Source organism: Cladophialophora immunda (genome assembly GCF_000835495.1).
Source record: "Cladophialophora immunda strain CBS 83496 unplaced genomic scaffold supercont1.6, whole genome shotgun sequence".
Classification (NCBI taxonomy): Eukaryota; Fungi; Ascomycota; class Eurotiomycetes; order Chaetothyriales; family Herpotrichiellaceae; genus Cladophialophora; species Cladophialophora immunda.
In genome coordinates this window covers 511,911-531,366 of record NW_015622546.1, presented here as the reverse complement: position 1 = coordinate 531,366, position 19,456 = coordinate 511,911, and the positions used below count along the sequence as shown (strand labels likewise).

Sequence of the window (19,456 nt, the reverse complement as noted above, 5' to 3'; positions counted from 1 at the left end):
TTCGTAGGACTCCTCTCGCCCAAATGACGCCAGAACTGGTGACCTCGATCATTGGCACGGGTGGAGTTGCTGCCCGTTTACTTTGAACGCAAATCGCGAGGTAGACTCCGCTTTCATCGCCCGATCACGTCAAGCAACCCAACCATATCATGCGTTTTGTGACCCCTGAGAAAGACAGCCTGGTGGCCCGTGCACCAATCAAGTGTCCTCGATTACATGTCTCGTGGTAACAGCACAGGTAGCGGGTGGTACAGGTAACGATGGTTGGCTCACAGCGGCCGACCCTCAGCTCCCTCAGCTAGCCACAACGGCCCCCATCATGCGATGTTTTGACGGTTAAACCATGGGTTCTGGCGACGGAACACTTTCGCTTCCAGACACTTGGGTCGCGATGGATGCAGACCCGTCCAAGCTGGATGCGCAACATTATAGCTCGATCTCGTTCTTCGAGATCTTCCATGACACATTCTGGAAGGTGGATCTGGCATCTTGCAGCGGGCCTGGAGGGTTTCCCATTCGCCAGGAGAGTCGAGGGTCATGATTCGTCTGAAGTCAACGACATTTGAGAGATCTGTAGGCGAAAAGTCCCTCCTTGTGACTCGTAGCGTCATCGTAGTTTCTTTTCTTTGCTGACGCCGCAACGGGCGATTTAGGATGCCCTGATAGCCACGTTATCCCGAAACGTAGTACAGTATAGCCCGAAGTACGTGAGGCCCTCGATCAGGACAAGACGTAGGAGAGAGGCGGGGTGATGCCAGAACAACGGGTAATGGGCGTGATCCCTGCGAATACGGGCAAAGCTGGCCGCTTCAGCTGGAGGGGTTTCGCGTGTAGACGTAGGATCAGCCATCGCCAATGGGTTCATTGATCAGGGAGACTTGATAGCAAGTCCGCATATCCAGTCTCGGCCCCGCCGACTTCGGCTGATATTGCTCGTCCGATACTCTTCCCCTTGTTCTGGAACATGAAGCTGAGTATTTGCCTGCGACGGAGAGGGGCCATTGAGAGACGTTGTCTGGGAAGCAGGAAGGGTCGTTTGGAAGAGGGCCGTGTGGTCATGCGCACTCGAAAACTGAGACAGAGTTCAGCCGAATGACATTCACTTTGCCCAGCGTGAGTGTGGAAGTAATGGTTGTCGAACGACGTTTAGCGCAGAGATTCATGATTGGCTATCGATTGGCCTGTCCATCCTGGACCGGATTGGAGACGAGGGGAAATGACGAGGTGTCTCCTTCAGGACATCGAGAGTCCAATCGTAAGGCGAGAGCTCTAGTGCGTGGAATAGAACTCGAGCTGATGCATTGAGTGGCCGTTGCGAAGTATGTCGCATGAGCGCGAGAAGGCTTCTCTGAAGCACTCCTTGTCAGTGGTAACTTTCGATTCGCCATTGGCTGGCGACCCGAAAGCCCTCGGACAGAGTCAGTATGGGCCAACAGTGGGAAGGGATCATTTGCTTATCCTTTCCACAAGCGACCACGGCCTAGATAGTTCAGAGAAATCTTATTTACCGGTGTCAACGAGTGTAAAGAGAGGCGGTGGACGAGTTCAGCTGGTCAAAAAGAAAAGTGCAATGGCAAGACCTCAGAAAAGTTTCAGCTCGGCGCCGCCGACTGGTCGACTTGAGTTGAGTTTCGCTGTTTGCAAAACTCTGTGAGATGGGTTGCTACACCGCGGTGGCCAGACAACGAACAAAAAGGGAGGAAGAGCCGAGGGGGAGGACGAAGGAGAGAAGGGCGGGGGGTTGCACATGAAAGAGTTGATGTCGGTGATATGTGTATACTGTGATTATGTGCCTCAGTTGAATTTCTTCCTACGAGGTATATGGATGAATCTACAGGTACGTGCGTGGGTGTATAGGTGCTTGCTTAGTACAGTGATGTAAGTCCACCGATACCATTTCCCTGTTGCGATTCTTAGAAAAGCACACTATGACTGCGCGATGTACTCAAGCACTGGTAATAGCCAGTCCATCCTTGAGGTGATGTGAGGTGTTGGTGAGGTGGAAGTGAAGCGACAGTGAAGTGTAGCTGAGGTTGTTGGTGGAAATTGGTGACCGTCCCTGCCTCGGTCTGCGGCCTGCCTCTGTGTGAGGGCCTCTGGCGGCGTACCTCGTAGGCACCACTTAGGCACCTCTGGGCCCAGGCCCCTCGCAAATTAGCATCTCGCCACCTGAAACGAGTGGCTTCCCGGACTCCGAAGTTGCTCCCTGCGCCAATGACTTAGTCACTCAAGCTAACAGCCCGTAGCACCAAAAGTACCAGTTCCACGCGTGTCACAGGCTCGTTAGGTCCATTGTTTCGCGTGGGTTTGTTGTTGTTTACCTCCTCTCCACCAATTTGAAACGTCCACTGACCATGTTTCAGCTGGGCAACAAGCATGCCCATTTCCCCCTCCTTCCTCCTGCTATACAGAACTACGGTTCATCTTGGTTTCATCATACCCATTTTATTGCCGCAATGAGTAAAAAACAATAGTCGTCCAATCTCCCTCTATATCCCTCGTCTTGCGCTCCCCCCCACCGCTCTGGCCACGGCTCTCGCTCTAGATGATCACCGTCCCTCCTCTGTATCCACCTGAACATCCTGATGTCCTGAACATCCTTGATGCAATTCAAAAAATGCGGCCCGACGCGCAATCACAGCAGTTGCCACTACAGTACCTGTCCTTGTCGCAGCGGAGTGATCCAACCCAACTAACGCCCAAGTCTAGACACAACCCGCCCAAATTACCTGCCTGTTCTATCTGGTGTCATCAAAATCGTCAAAATACCGTGTTTCAAGTCGCCCAATCCGTCATGGCGCCCCGTCCGTGCGTTATGGCAGGCGTTCCCATGTGGCTGATCACCGAAATCTCATGTGGAGCCCTCAGCTGTTCCATGCACCAAATGCCATCCCGCCGGTGACATGCTCGGTCGAGTTTCAGCCTCGATCCCTCCCACCATCTGCCCAATCTGCCCGCAATCACTCGTAATCATATCGTCGCCGGCGCAACTTCCGGAAGGATGCGCCATTTCCTCGAAACACATTCCGTCTCCTCCACGTCGCCTGCTCTCGCTTATGCCATGCCCATCATTCTCCATCGTGCCCCATCACCCCCCATATCATTCGACGTCAAATGGCCCAGAAACCGCCTTGGGCATTCCCCTCCGCCCAAGCTCGCCCACTTCGGCATCAACTGCCCAGATTTGGTCGCGTCAAATCGACTTCCAGGCTCCACCAAATCTGTGCTCATATCCCGTCAGCGCCTCAAGCGCCTTAAGCGATATTAAACGGCCAGCCAGGTCATCGTGGCCCGAAAGCCAGGTCAAATCTCGAGATGAAGGATTTCAGGAAGCAGGGAATGACATTTCGTAACATGGTGTGATTTTAATGCCGGTTGCCTGGGAGCTGCTGATGGGCTGCGTGGCCTGATCAATGTACTCGTGCCGGTGTCTTGGTGGATGGTAGATTTCCCCCGCCAACTACCGAAAGGCGAGGTGGTCGTGGAAGTTGAAGGTACATTCTCAACCGGTATGCTTGACATTGCCTCGGCCGGCGGAGACCCGTAGATTTGAGAGTGCGCACAAACAAAAGCGCCCGATCAGAACCAGAGCTCGACGGCGTGGATGTGTGTGCTCAACCCGGCGAAAAGATTCACTACCTCCCCTTTGGAAATGCCATGCCAATATGCTGTCCCCGAGCCGGTCACTTCATCTCCGAGCCTGCCAAGGGCCTCGAATTATTACCGCGTTTCAGATTTTAACCCCTCATACCGAACGGGATTATTGTCTTCGCTCGAGCCACTGGTGGAGGAGCCCGTCAATTTCCTTCTTGGGCTGGACCCCGCTCCGCCGCTGAGCTCATCCCTGCGCTGTTGACGACTGCTCGGTCGAGCAATTTTGCGACCACCCACCTCCTGTTCGCGGGATGAGGCATCGCTATTCTGCCGTGAATGCCGCATAGCCCTGTTTCGATGACCCGGACTCATTTCTCGTTCTCTGGACGACCGAGACGACATGGGCTGCGATGGATCCAACGGCTGAGAGGTAGGGGGAATAGGCACCGAATGTCCGCTCGCGGTCTTGCGTTTCTTTGGCGAGTTTTGGTACTCCGACCGTAGATGTGATCCTGCGTGCTGTGAGAATGGCGACCCATGCGTGCTCTTGGCTGAGGGTGTCGGGGGCTGATTTCCCGCCGACGAAGACGACTGGTTCGGCGGCGTCCAGTGATGGAAAAATAGTCCTGGTCCCGACGGCTGCTCGGCCACAGGAGTCTGTGCTTGTTGCAGCGGGTGTACTGGCTGTCGGCCTGCCTGGCTTGCTAACGAGCCGGGGATGAAATCGGTGGTGTTGAGACGTGAGAGTGCGGTAGGGGTAGCTGTCACCGGCCCAGATATAGAACTGCGACCCTGACTTGCCTGAACGGTAGCAGGTGCTTGTGAGAGCGGTGGTGGTGCTTGTAGCGGCTGATGTCCTGCGTAAGGATTTGACTGAATAATTCGATCTCGGTGGATATCTGGCGACATCTGCTGCTGTTGCTGTAGTTGCTGCTGGTGAAGTTGCTGCTGCTGGGCTTGGATTTGTTGCTGTTGCTGCTGGTTCTGGATCGTCAAGCTCGCTAGATACTGCTGCGCCCACTCCAAAGTATGAGCAGGAAGGTTCCCTCCGCCAATGCCCGCAAAAATGAGAGGGACCATCGGTGGGGGAATCCCTCCTTGAAGAGACTCCCTCAGCATATCCTGCTCGATGCGCCTTTGGTCGAGTCGCAGACCTTCCTGCCGGGTCTTCTCCTCCTCTTGCTTCCGGCGGTCCTCCTCAGCCTTTGCATGGAGCCAACTTCGCATGGACTCATCCTGGCCAGCCCATTGAGACGGCGGAGCTGGGAGGTGGCCGAGTGGAGGAGCTGTCGAATGCCCTCGTTCTGGAGGGGGAAGACTGAGAGCACCCGGGAGACCAGCAGGTAATGGTGGTAACCCTCGGTGAGAGTTGTTCATCCTCGAGTCCTCTAAGAAGGGAGGTAGGTTGCGAGGAGACGGTGGAGGTGAATATCGCGAAGGAGTCGGTTTAGGGTAGATTGGATAGTCATGGGGTTGTTTTACGTCGTTCTGCTGCATGTGGTTAGGAGGGGCCAGTGATAATAACATGGAGGCGGTTGTCGAGTGGTCTGTTCGAGCAACGGAGAGGTATGCTGTCGGACATGCAGGACAAGAGAAGACTGCTAGTGCTCGTGCTTTTTGGTCCGGTCCACACCCTTGGGGAGGAATGGAAATTTGTATATCAGCCAGAAAATAGAGTTGACTGAGCAAGCTGGCAATGACGTGCAGCCACAAAATCGTGGATTGGCGGCAGTGGCACTTCTCTGGCTCAGAGGCTGTCGAAATAATGGTGCACCTTGAGGGAAGACCAAGCAGTTATGGGGTGGAAGTAGTGGTGGATGGACCCGGTCTACCAGGGTGTTGAAATTGGGGCTTTTCGCCAGAACCCCAGAGTGACATGAGCCCTGTCGACTGGAGAAAGTTGGTTGGCGACGAGGGACGCAAGTGTCAGAGGCCAGACTAGACTTTGGTGATGGACAAGAGGTTACGTTTCTGCTGGAGCAGACAAAGAGTTTTGGAGTGGGATCTTTGCTCAACCGACCGCAGCAGGGACCAGACCAGACCAGACCAGACCACACAGAGGTATACAACAGTGCAAAGGGTCCGAAATCAGAACAGGGTCTGTACCTGAATCCAAAAAGTTGAACAACACAGACCGAGTGGACCGGAGAAATAATAGAGGTTAAGCGACGTGAAGGGGGGTGTGAGGTCAGTCCGAGGTAAGGGTCCGTTCGAAAGTGACAGGATAGGGATGCTCTGATACACAAGAACGAAAAGAGACGGCCGTTTTGGGCTGATGATAGGGCCGGGTGCGAGCTTTTTCGGTGGGTTGCTCGCGCGTTACGAAGGCCACAAAGCGGACGAGGACCCTCTTGGGGAGGTGGAGGGGGGAGGAGGGAGGAAGAGGCTAGAGAAAGGTTGAGGTGACGAACCGGGATGTGTCCTGGGAAGGATGAAGTGGCGTATCAAAGTGGGAGAGGCGGGACTGGGAGGGACGAATAGATTGTAGCAACCCAGGTATGGAAGGGTTTAGGAAATGAGGCGGACTCGAGCAAGATGGGAAGACAGAGGGTGTAGGAGAGGCGTAGGAGGACCGGTATTGGACGGCTCGTTGGGATGGTATTCCTGCTCTCGAACGCAGCTAACTAGCATTTTTTAGTCGGTCTAGTAACGGCCAGCCATGCCAGACATGCTCTGAATTGAGAGAAAAGAAAATGGTGGCTCAGCAGGGAGACGTTGGAGACGAGCAGCGTGTGAGTTGCCCAAAGGGAAATAGTAGCCACAGTCCGGAGGGGAACAGACAAAGTCTACAAGAATGGAGTCTTGCCGTGTTGGGTAAGGCAGACCGGTGAGCAAGCACGCAGAGTTGGAACAAGGGCGCAGGGGAGCAGGGAGCAAGGGAGTAACGAGCTTGGAGCTTGGGGAGGGTCAGCAGCAAGGTCCGGGATATGGGCCTCTAAGGCTCGCTGTCTGGGTCGAGAGAGAGAAAACGAGGGAACAAGAGAAGGCGAGAAGGCAAAAAGAAGGAAAGGCGCAGCAGGGATCAGGCCAGAACAAGATCTGCTGCTTCGTGCTGTACCACCTCAAGTTGTAGTAGTCCGGTGTGCCAAAGTCCGCAGCAACTGGACAAGCTTCGTATACAGCACGTAGTTTTACGTAGCATGAAAGCTACCTGTGGCCACCTAGCTGTGCCTAGTAGTAGGGACGTGCTCGTCGACTGGTAAGTACCTAGTGCTGCCCGTATTTTTTTGCACGCCTCCAAATCATCCCCCATCCACGCTGCAAAAGGCCATTCCACCAACCATCCGTGCCACTCGCAGCCACAGCTGTCATCCTTTCATCCAATTCTCTCTCCTCCTTCATCTTAGATCGGTCTCCATTGCCAGATCCGACGCTTCGAGAAGCCCTCCCCCCTTCCCCCTTCCTTGCTTTTCCGGTGAAGCTGCTCTTCGGCTCACGGCAAGCCCTCCCTCTCACTCCGTCTCTCCCAATCCTCCGCCCGCCCCTTGCCTACGGACTCGGACAGGAAAAGCTCCAAAGAGGAGGGATAATACTGCATGACATTTAATAATAATCGAGCAAAAGCCCGGCTCAAAGACTTTGGTGACCGCCTTTCCCTTGAGTTCTCAGACATGACACTGTGGTGAATGACTCCGACAACTGATCGTCCCTCCCCCGATTGCGTCTTTGCCTCGTGGCAATGTCACCCCCCTTGCATTCCCCCTGTCATGGTGTGTCGATTGTCGGCTGTTGACACCAACTGCTTAGCAACGCTGAACCTTGTCTCCATGCCACCTCGGCAGCACGAATAATAAGGAACCTCTAGGTGACCGGCTTCTGGGAATCGTGTGGGCGATGGAGAGCTTGGGTGTCCATCGGGGGAACTACCTACGGGCTTATGGCGGCTGTGCCATAGACACCGCCATGCCCATCTTGATGCCCGCCATACCTGGCAAAGCGAGGATCTTCCATGCCCAGAGTGTCCGGTGAGTGCCCCAGCAGCACCCCCCGAGATGCAGGTGCGACGCCTCTTTCCCTAGGTAGCTAGGTAACGCGACCCCCTACGAAAGTCTACTTGTTATTGTACTTACCTGCCTAGCCGAGGGCCTTTTGGGATGCCCGTCATGATCACCCAGGTACTTCCCCGTTCGAGGTTTTACCTAGCCCTTGGGGGAATGGGGCCCCCCACCAGCCCACCAGAGCAGCCATCCCTGCGCCCAAAAACCACGTTGCCGTTGCCGCCGCCCGCAAACGTGCTTGCCATGCGGCCTCCATGAACGAACATGCCTCCCCTTGCAGCCACGCGCTCATTCATGTCGATCATAGACCTTTCCCACTTTTGACGTCTTGGAGGGTTCTTCGGTGCAACATTCAGGTGGCTCTCCGAAGTGCCCCTTTGGGGTCTCTCCGAGAACAATACCCGTCTCCCTTATCCTTTGCCATATCCCATGTATCGAACGAGCGCTGCTTTGGACCCCAGCAAATGGTTCATTTTGGGCCCTGACAAACGCATGCAAAAACAACAATAATCAGCAATTGATTTGCTTGCTTGTCTCGCTTGCTGTGGAAATGGCTTTGCTGACTGGGGCCAACAGACGAACAATTCCACCGCCCGTAAACGGCTTCAGTTACGAGACCTCACCCTGACACCGGCTACCCTTCTAAGACGCAACACTGCCAAAGCGGTAATTTCCTCGTCTCTGCTTCCCCTACACCTTGACAGCAAACTTTTACCGTCGCCCACGGCTTCTTGGCCCTCCTTCACACTAACATGCGCCTGACGGGCAGCATTTCAAGCAGGAGCCACCGTAATCAAATCAGAGGGCCTTGGTATTCTTCAGGAGCCACAAATGCGAAACACTAGGTGGAGGAGCTCTGATTATAAACTGCACCTTTCCCAAGCCCCAATTGCGGGAAGGAAAAGGTCTGCGACTTTGATGGAAATTCAACCTCGTGCCACGTCCCATCCCACGGTATACAGTAACAGCCACAACGAAGACATTCTTAGATACATAGCATCTTGGACCGCAGGTCAGGAGCCTGGCAGCAAAACCCATGTTCTCTCAGCATCTGCGCCGCACGGGCAGCGTGAACTTCAAGTCGGAGCGTTTCCCTTGGTACGCCAGGGACAATCCCTGTTCACAGACCAACCCAACCCAACACAAAAGCTATGAGTAGCGAGCAAGAGCCCTGAAATGACAGGAAACCTGGTTGCTTGGGGCGAGCGAACACAAACCAACAACCGGAACAAGCATGGCCTGAATGTAGGCGTCCTGCATTCCGCCGCTCGCTTGTGCGCAAATCGGGGGGCCGGCATACATTACCACCACCGTGATGCAGAAATTCTCCGACGGCATTCACCAGCTGAGATGACATACTCGAAAGAGCTTGTGACGGCGTCGCTTCTTGCATATGGCCTTTGTCAGCTACCGTCGAAACGGAAGTGGTGTGATACTACTTTGCTTGGACAACCTAGGGGGCCCCATTGCTTCATTCCCTGTCACTTTTAGCAAGCTGCTTTGATCGGTACCAAACATCGGCTCCTCACGGCCCAACCCCAGTTCGCACCCTGTTCCAGTCTGCTGCAACGCTGCTTCGTATTTCGGCAGCTCAAAATTCGAGAGTTTTGCCCAATCAGGGCCGTTGGAATGCCAGACTTTCGACGGCGTTCAGGGCCACTGATGACTTTCCTCTAACAGGGCAGGAGATAGAGGACGTCATGGGTGCAAGACACCAAAGCAGCTAGAAGCCGCCAACTTCGCAATCTAAACTCCCGTAACCGCGAACGCCTTTAGGAACCGAGATCATGTCGGTCAAGCCCGGAGCTCCAAGCCAAGTTGACGCGGCTCGAAGACCCTCAGTTGGCGTCATGAGCCGTCTCTGACAGGCCCGATTTGGGCTGCATTCACTCCAGCTTAGGCCGCATGCGTGTTGGGCTGACCTCCGCCATATCCCAAACCAGCTGAGGATCGTCCTGTCCTTTCAATTTCTCCAAGCGAAAAGAACCACTTCGAGCATTCCTGGCGGCCGCAGCGTTCGCGAATGACAACGGGCGTCCTCCAGCACGGATGGTTTGAGCGCCGACTAAGGATGCTTTGGAAGCGAGGCCATCGCTTAGGACTACCTACTCAGACTGTCCACAACTGATCTGCACAGAACGATAGGGACAGGCCGCCCAATCCTGCGCGGCGAGCTCCGCTGCCCACCTCCTGAGATTTCCTGAGCCACAGCTCGCAAATGCTGCAAATTTTAGCTAGAGAGGAATTCTCTGCAATGTGTGCTTGACGACCTTACTCGATTAGTCTTTCAATGACGGTAGCTGACTATTGAGAAGCCGCCATGTGTCGACCTCTACGGGTGGTTCTACGGACGTCCGTCCTTTACCGTTGCGGACAGAGGACGAAACAACGATCACCGCCTGACCGAGTCATGTCAGACCGGGCGGCAAAGCCACAAGCATTTTCCCTGTTGACACACATGCCAGAAGCAGCCTCCCGCAAAAGGCAACAGATCGTCCTGCCTGGGCATTGTTGTTTTACTCCACGACTGCACCCTAAGAGGTCATGGTGTCGAGGATCTGCGCGTCAAACTCCGGCGCCGCGTGCTTGACGTACTTGTGGTCGGCCACCGTTTGACGGATCCAATCCCAGGCGGGCTGGGCTCATGCCCGTTAGACTTGTGGTACAAAAAGGGAACACTCGATTCTATCTTGGCCATGTGCTAGCTCTAACACTGATCGTCGCACGAGGCCGCAGGGATTCCAGCACGCGATGTTTGCAAGCGAGCTGTGATCGACGCTGCCGTCTTCACCCCTATTTGAACGCTTGTTCGTCGAAAATGGACATGGATCGTCCTCTTGCGGTCACTAAACAGATGCTTGGAGGAGAACTTTCCATCCCATTCAGGCAGCTGGGGTTATGGCAAGCATCCCCAACACAAATGCTGCCTCACCAGAGACCTGTCAGACAGGCCTCATCCGCCCCGTCTGCAACTATAACGTGCCTGTCCTTGACCAGAACTTGTCGTCATGCTCGCCAAGCCAGTACTGTTCCAAGTACTTTGCAGCGTGCTGTCCTACATGTCAATTACGCGACGCAGAACCGCAATCAAGCGTTGTACCGAATACTGCTATGTATGACGAAGGCGGCGTGGTCCACAAAGGTTTATTCGGTCCATGTGAAGCATTGAAGACGATCGTCCCTGATAGAGCCCTAAGGCTTTGGGTGTTGGCTTTGAACCATTTCTTTTTCTCGAAGCGACCCAGCTTTATTTACCTTGGCGAGAGAATATGCTTCCGCCACGGGTTTCGTACCCTTGGCCACTTGCATGCAAATGGCTGGAGTCTCAAGCCACAGGTCAATTTCCAAGATGCCTAGCACTGCAGGACGTCCCGACCCAGTGTGAGCATTTGACCTTCACAAGCCACTGACTTCACCATGCCCACACACTATGCACAAGATCCTTGGACCCCTTGAGATGCTTCCGGACTTTTGCTTTCCCGCGCCTCCAAAGCATGACCACGACGGAGGTCAGCCTATTCAGGCTGTAAGGCCCTCCAGATTGGGACATTCTCCCGCTTTGGCTTAATTAGCCATCCAATCCAAGGCCGAATATGTCACCTTCAAGGCCCGAATACGGTTTACAGGCTGAGGACGAAACAGCCGCTGGACACCCTCCGCACAGTCGCAAAAGTTTTGTGGACGGCGCTGGGGGACAACATCCATGCCTCACACAACCTTCCCAGGTGCCCACCAACCACCGCTTGTTTGCCACGCACATCAAGCATCATGGACTTGGTCTGTCCCTTCTCAGTGGCTTGGACCTCTCCTGCCATCTGGGGGTGACATCTTTTTGCTTTTCAGCGGCCATTTTGATTGGAGGCGCAATGAATCACTGTATTAGGGCTTGACGACTGGGTCCTTGAAGGGATCTGCACCCTGCTTCTCGCTTGCTCAGATTTCCCTTGGGTCGGTCGATCAGCAGGCGCACGTTTTGACCGATGTTAACGGGCGGGAGAGTGCCAATCGTGGCCGATTGAGGAAGTTGATGTACGTACAATCAACAACCCTGCACAGCATTTGGGTCCTTTGGCAGATATTTGGCTCAACCTAGGCGTTTAAGGCGAGATGGAGGTTTGGATGCAAGATTCCTTGCTCCAATCTCTTAAGCGAGGCAAGGAGCACAGACGTTTCCATGGTTTGCACTGCTCATTTGTCGCAGATTAGGAAGGGTCTATGACTTTAGCAAACCTTTTGCCCTATGATATACTAAACAGCCGGTGGATTGTGGCAATGCAGGGAGTCTCGCAGCCGTCGTGCAGCCTTGTTGTCGTCGGTGGCTACGAATTGCCTTGGTACCAAGCATTGCATAATGCGACCGCAGTCAACACTGGAACTTAGTTGGAGGCTCACCGAGCCGAGCTGTATCTCGGAGAGGCCTCCATACCTCCACGATTCGAGTCTGGAAGTGCTACTCTGTGGACATGGCTTCCATTGTGATGCCGAGGGTAAGTGAGCGTCGTGGCTCGTGGCTCGCTGCTGCAAGCGTACAGGGTTGTGCTTCTGAGCTGGTGCGCAACACCTGTGTACCCAACACAACGTCGTCCAGCCTCATAGTTGCGGCGCATGTCTGCGGGTGGCGGAAAGCGGCCTAGGTGCAGTGCAATTCGCACGCTCTGGCACCGAGATCAGACGAGGGTGTTATCGGGCATTCTGAATATGGGACGTTCAGGCCGTTTCAATTGAGAGGCTTGTGGCCGACGGCGAGCCCATGTCCAAAATACATGGCACAGTCTGGCGAGAAGAGGGTTTGATGGTGGTTACTCTGAACGTATTCGCTCCGAGATACCACTAGATGCAGAGTACCTCCTCTGTTATTATACACAGTGATACCCCTTATCCTCGAATTGACGATATCAGCTACGTGGTCTGGCGGTTACCTCGTCGCCATCTCCAGCATTAACATGTTGAATTAGTTTCCCTTCTCGACATGAGATGGCATTAATAGTTAGAAGGCGCGCCATCTCGGGCAGATCTGCGCCTGGAATTACAAATCAAGATACAACAACATTCCATATATGCTCATTTTTGTTCGTTTCTACCGATCTGGCCCAGCCGTGACCTTTGTCCCCCCTCATCGCACCTTTGTCTTCGTATTATGAATCTTCCACTCTGCTCGTGCGATCCGCATAAAGAGATCCTCGTCCTGGATGGGGATCCAGCTGGTCAGAACCTTCATGGCATTTTCAAAGTCGGATTCCAGAAGGATGTCGCGCATGCCGTCAATCAGTGCTGCAGAGGCGGCGTGAAGGACGTCCAACGAGGTCCCAAAGGAGACCGCATCGGCGTCGGGCGGAGGCTTGTCTTTCGAAGACGAGGTACCCGGAGCGACCAAGGATGAGTCTGTCGCCGTAGTGTCGTCACCCAGCAACATGAACACATCCCAGACCCTCAACTGCGCCGGAAACGGGATGGCATAGTTGAATAGAGTGAGATACCACCGCGTTCCGTACGCCGTGGGCCCAATGTTCAGCGACTCCAATTTCCTCGCCACTTCACCTTGATCCAACCATCCCTTTTCAAAATCGTCCAAAGCAGCCATCAACCCGCCAAAGCCGGATTTGTATAACTCTCCCAAGCCGCGCAATTCCCACATCCGCACAAGCATCACGAAGGCTTTTTCTTCGTCATAATATGCCAACAACGTGACCGCAAGGGCTGCCATGCCTTGTACATATCCGGTTGAAGGAACGTGCAGCGACATGGCATGCAGAACGCGGAACAACAACCGCTGGCCACCCCTATACCTTCTCCTAAACATGATATGTGCAGATATCGTCCGCGGGACGTCCAAGTCGATCTGCACATCGTCCGGGCTGGCCTCATCCTGGTAAGAATGAAACAGGGAGGTCAGGTCGGCATCACTGACGCAGTTCTTCCGCTTCGACGCCGACGCACTGAGAAAACTGTGCCACGCTGTGGCACGCCACTTGTCAGGGATACCCTTCCAGGTTCGCTCAACGAGTTTGGGATTCGTCGTGTCAAAAGTATATTCGCTTTCCGAACCAGCGCCCACCAATGGTAGACCCGTTTTGGGATCTTTCGAGGGAGTTTTGGCCTTTGCCATGCGCCGCCATTTCGCCTCACGCTCGAGCTCTTTCCGCCGCGCCCGTGCATTGTCGATGCGCACGTGTCCATTTTCTACCACCGATTGTGCGGATGTCGGGAGCGTAAGCATGTCCATTGCCGAGTCCATCAGACGACGGTTTTTCGAGCCTGGTATCGGGATTCTGGTAGAGGCATTTCGGCGCTGTGGGCGCGCATAAGCACTTTGGGAACTCACGGGACGGGGTGGAGTGTTTTCGGGGCTGGCATGTTTGCTCTGGAACGAACGCAGAGATCCGTGTGCACTGCTGGGTGCGCGGCGTAAAGTGTTTTTCCTCCGGGGCGTCTCGCTGGCCAGCTGCAAGCTCGTTGTTACTCGCGTAAGCCGCTGTGCCTTGGACTCGTCGGCGCCGTCAACAGTGCTGGTCGGCGCCCTGGCGATGATAAAGCCATAGCGGTCCACATCTGCATTATCGATATCCTTCCAGTCCTCTAAACCACCCGCAAGCTCGTTCTCCTCGCGCTCGGGAACTAGATAAGATTGAGAGGCTGATGTTGCCATGCTCGGTTGCCTCGAGTTGTTGGCGTCCTCGTGAATGTCTGTGGTGGAGGTGGCGCGTGAAAGGGATGGATTGCTGATACTGCGCGTATCGGTCACCAAGGTTGACTGCCACCGAGCTCCCATTCGCACTGCCAGATTGACGTTGGACTCTATGTCATGTTGACCGTCCGTTCCTGCAGCGTAGAATGCGCGCACCTTTTCAGACAAGAGTTCTTCGTCGGCAGAGAGGATCTTGCCTGATGGGCGGCCGTTGGGAGCTCTCGCCACTGCGGCGGGAGTAGATTGTTCGTCGCTCGCAGTCGCCTCTTGAATATCGGGCTCTCCATTCATCTTTCTCTCTTCGTCCATGATCGGAGCGAGATTCGGCGAACTTTTGCGGTTGGACTGATTGACTCTCCTCCCATCAATGAGCATGCTCCCTCTCTTGGAGAATTCTATGCTGGTGGCGGGAAGCAGTTCTTCGCCGAAGCCGGTTGTAGGAAGGTTGATATCCAAGGATAGACCATTGATTCCCGGGGACGTATCCTGTGTGTCTTTGCCTGTCTCTTTGAATGATACAGCTGAACTCGACCGCGACGGTCCCAGCGATAACCATCTCCCACTCTCTGATGTGCTGAGATTGCTGTTGCGGTCCGCAAGCGACTCTCGGAAGGCGGTCTCGTTCACGCGGATCTGAGGAATGCTAAGGGTCGCCGAGGTCAAGCTGGATATCGTAGGGGTTCTTGTATTGAGGCTCAGAGTGGTGCTTGTCTGACTTTCCCTTGCGGAGATTGAGCCTGCAATCTGGGTACGAGGGCCGTCTCCATCTTGCGGCGACGCGTGCGGGTTGTATCTCTTATTGGAGGAGGTGGACGCGGTGTCCCCTGTCAGCGGAGAATGTTGCGGCTTGTCTGGTTCCAAGTCTGCGATTCGATGTAACGAGGTGACTGAGCGCGTGACCGGGATGGGAGGTTTGGATGCTCGGGTTTCACTGTAGGGCAGTCCTTGAAGACTGTAGTTGAAGCCGGAGGTGGACGGATACGCAACGGCATTGTGATCGCCCATCACTTCACCTGCCTCACCCGGCGCCCTCCAGATCTCCAAGCTTCAGCAGTTTGAACCAGTGAATCCCTGGCGCGCCCGAACTCAAAGGTCGCGTGGGCTGCGGCGGCGGCGGCATAGGCGTCGGGGGCTAAAGGAGGATCACTGGGGGCCTCCGTACAGGATTGGCAGTCAGCACCCTATGTCGCGTTGTTTCTTTTTCTGCAGGTTGTTCCCTCCTCTTTTGTCCTTCGGCCCAGCTGTAGGTGCAAGGTGAGGGAGAAATATTTTCGATGCTCCTTTTCGAATGTTGGCTCGCCCGTGGGAAAAGGAGAGATTCGACGTCATGATCTAGTCAAGCGAAGCGAACTTGACCAAGCTGATGTTGACCGTGTCCCCTATTCTGCCCTGGTGGGTTGTGGGCGATCTCGCTTGCAGACATGTCCATCTTAACGGGAATATTTGCAACAAGGGCAGCGCACGAACGGAATCATTTTGCAGAAGACGAGGCAAATTGCAGATGGCCAAATGACACCCTGTCGCATGTTACACGGCGGCGGGGGAGCCAAACGCATCGACAGAAGCACTTTCTCATTTAACATTGTAATTGTGCGACATCTCAGGCAGGGGATTGATTCTCGGGCATCTCTTATCTCAACATGCTTCTCTACACATGTCTTCCCCGACTGGACTGTTGACCGCTATCCTAGATGCTCAAGCTGGAAACACTGATCTTTGCACACTCGATAGATTTCCAACATTTGACTGGTCTGTCGACTTCCACAACACCTCATAAGCGGAGCAGATGACTGAGTTGCCATGGATACAAAGTGTTCTCGGCAGCTATCGCTACGCAGTGGTGACCTCTAGCTCGTAGCAATGTTGTGAGCAGGGAAACCAGGACACCAAGCTGTCCGAACCTTAGGGCACGACTCCCGGAGCGTTTGGTTATGCGCGGTAGAACAGAGGAGGGTTGCGTAGGGCGTTCATATTTGACGTCCTTGCCTGTCTCAACCAGATTCAGGCTCCGGCTCACTATCCTCACATTCTCCCATCTTTTAGAGCTTCATAGTCGGACAAACGATGCCTGATCGGATGTATCGTACCGAGTACAGCTCACGGAATGAGACCAGTAAGTAAGATTGAGAGGTGGAAAAAGGCAAGGTTTCCAAGGCAGAAACACGACCGTGTACCGAGTATGCTGTGGCGTGACCATTACAATGAGTACTCATCTTTACCTCCGCCTGAATATGTGATATCGCCTTGTGGAGTTCGTCGATTGAGATCTGTGGCATCTTGAGACGAAGAATAAGAAAAGTGGCTGCGAGGCTGCGGAGCTCGGCGTGGCTTATCTTATCGCCATGTGACTTGGATACTCCGCAAAACTTTTTTTCGAGGCTCCGAATTTCGACACGAACAAACATTCAACAGGTCTCGATATGACGGTGGAAGATAATACAGGGTCGATGTTGTCTACTCTGACGACTGCCCTGCAGTCTGCTGCATCCGCGTTTCCAGAGACGGAGCAGCAATTGCTACCTCCCGCGGACGGCATTTCCCTCCTCGACATCAAGAATGACCTTCTCCTCTCCTACATCCAAAACCTCGCCTTCCTGGTCATTATCAAGCTGCGCAATGGCTACGCAGGGGACGCGTCAACGGAGCTGGCCTCCGAAGTTACAAAACAACTTGTCGACTTGCGGGTTCATCTGGAAAGAGGCGTACGTCCACTGGAAAGCAAATTGAAATACCAGATCGATAAAGTTGTGCGGGCGGCCGAAGAATCTGATCGGAGGACAGCTCAAAAGGCGGCAGCGGGTCAAGAGTCACAGAAACGACCTACAAAGACGACCACCAACGAGAATGGTAGTGTCTCGGACGACTTCGACTCTGGTTCAGAAGAATCCGCGGAGGATGATGCCGTCGAAACCAACTACACTGAAGGCGACATGTCCGTGGGACCAAGACCTGCTGCACTCCTGAGGAACATGGACACGCGCAAGAAGGAAGATCAATCCGTCAAGTCACGATCAACAGGCGCTGGTGCGTACAAACCTCCACGTATAACACCCACTGCAATGCCGGAGCCAGCTTCACAGCGCGACCGCGACGTCCCCGCGAGGAAGCGCAAGTCGCAACTCTTGGACGAATATATCGACGAGGAACTTTCCACAGCACCACGGGCACAAGCATCGATCGGCTCGAACAATACTATCGTCAAGCATGGACGTGGAGCTATGTCTTCCAAAGAGCGTGAAAAGGAACGAGAAAGAATCGAATACGAAGAGAGGAATTTCGTACGGTTGCCTGCAGAGAGTAAAGCTGAGAGGAGGAAAGCGCGGCAACGCGGTGAAATGGACAAGCGAGATCTATTCGGTGGGGAAGATTGGACGGGTCTGGGTGGATTGGGCGATCGCATCCACAGGAGCGTTGCGGGCAGAGCGCGGGGAGAGGGGTCCAGTGTGCTTGAGCGAAGAGAAAAGAGGCGGAGAGACACGCAGGACGGGCCCAGAGGAGACGGTTCCAGCGGTGTGGGAATCGGTGAGAGTTTTGAAAAGAGAAGGCGGATCATGCAGCAGAGGGCGGAGAAGAAGGCGAGAAGGAAGGGGTGAGAGGGTGATTCTCCTCGTGATGATTCAGTCTGCTGATCTGGGTCGGTGTTTGTATGCTGGTTGATGTTGGCCCATTGGACATTGCTCGTCGACTCTAAACACCGAGACGATTAAGCCCAGCTCCTCAAGACGGATGAAGTGGCAGCCTCTTTGTGCGCGCCGAGACGATTCTCCTCGCAATCCCTCCGAAATTGGACTCATCGAGAACAGGACGCTGCGGAAGCAATCTGGCATGCCGTAGGCGGGGGCTACAGAAACGAAGCGCACTCTTGAACATACGACATCGGAATGTTGAAAGTGTCGCTGCCGCAGTCCCCATCTCACCCGTTCTGGCCTCGTTGCCACACCTGTGAGTCGGGCGCTGTGTCGGTCGAACCGCTGGTCTGAATGATGGGTCGTCAGAAACTAAAGAGAGGGTCGAAGCCGATACGAAGCAGTGACCATCACGGCAGTCCATGATGTTGGAATTGGACGTGATTGTCTTATCCACGGACCACCCTTTCACCCACATCTAGTCACGTCGCGCAGCAGCTCTCTCTCTGGCAATACCCGCGACTAGCACGACGGGCGAAGAGTCACACGGGAAGCTGAAAGCGCATTTCAGTAATCAGAACTCGAGCTGAAGCCGCGCCTCGTCCAATACGGGTGAAGAGACTGTCCATACCCACCAATCTACCTACCTACGAGCTCGTACCTGTTCTACCTGCATAACTAGCTCCAAGATGAAAGCGAACTCCATTCTGCACACTGGCTACACTGCCCTCGTGGGTTTATTCAGCCCGCCACCGATGTTTTACGTTACTTTCCTTTACTTTACGCAGCAGCAGAGCATCACCAGGAGCGGGAGGAAAAGTAATCAATTTCTCCCGGCGGCTATTCAGCGGCAATAATAATCCAAGCACGCCTCTCAAAGTTCGAGGGGGGGGGAGAGAGAGAGAGAGAGAGAGAGTGTGTGTGTGTGTGTGTGTCTAGTTACAGGTCACGGGGCCTCCTCGCTCACTGTTACGCTGGACCAAGACACAACGTCTACTCTCGAAGTCTGACCCCGATACATTCTCAGTGCCACGTATCACTTTTTTGCAGAAGGTCCCGTATGTTTTGGGAAGACAAGTGATTCAATCGGACTGACCTGAACTATTGTCGACAAATCTCCAACCTTCGTGACTGAGTAATAGATACCCAAGACCTAGCTACGTATGTATGAGGTGCACATCTCTCCTCCTAATCACCGTCATAAGCACCCCTCCCTTAAAGAGATATGACCGTCCTTTTCCCTCCTCTCCTGTGCTGTGCTGTGCTTTTGTTGCCCTGGTCTTACTGTCCCATAACTCTACAATCCCCTCTGGTCCCCGCTCGTGATACATGATACAGAATGTGTACCTCGTCGATACTTAGTTACTATTAGGTAGGTAGATAGGTACAGTCGGTGCCTCGAGCAACACGCCCTGCGAAGACGCCTCGCGAGTGCACTAACTTCCCTTCCAGTGTCCCACGGCCCTCTTCTCTTCTCGTCTGGCTGACACAGCAGCCCCATCTGATTCGCCAGCCTCGCGCCGCAGAATCGTAAAAACCCAGCAAGGAGGATG

At 54.2% G+C, this 19,456-nt stretch overlaps 3 protein-coding genes across 3 annotated transcripts; 1 reads left to right on the top strand and 2 right to left on the bottom strand.

The window, feature by feature from the left end:
• Window positions 1–2,486: 2,486 nt before the first annotated feature.
• On the bottom strand, window positions 2,487–5,833 carry PV07_09829 (uncharacterized protein). The gene has a single exon (XM_016397120.1). It carries the CDS (start codon window positions 5,119–5,121, stop codon window positions 3,721–3,723), a length of 1,401 nt encoding a protein of 466 aa, XP_016244311.1. The 5' UTR covers window positions 5,122–5,833; the 3' UTR covers window positions 2,487–3,720.
• Window positions 5,834–12,542: 6,709 nt separating this feature from the next.
• On the bottom strand, window positions 12,543–15,649 carry PV07_09828 (uncharacterized protein). Its single transcript, XM_016397119.1, has one exon. It carries the CDS (start codon window positions 15,280–15,282, stop codon window positions 12,706–12,708), a length of 2,577 nt encoding a protein of 858 aa, XP_016244310.1. The 5' UTR covers window positions 15,283–15,649; the 3' UTR covers window positions 12,543–12,705.
• Window positions 15,650–16,686: 1,037 nt separating this feature from the next.
• On the top strand, window positions 16,687–19,061 carry PV07_09827 (uncharacterized protein). Its single transcript, XM_016397118.1, has one exon. The coding sequence runs from the start codon at window positions 16,698–16,700 to the stop codon at window positions 17,868–17,870; it is 1,173 nt and encodes a 390-aa protein (XP_016244309.1). The 5' UTR covers window positions 16,687–16,697; the 3' UTR covers window positions 17,871–19,061.
• Window positions 19,062–19,456: the final 395 nt, after the last annotated feature.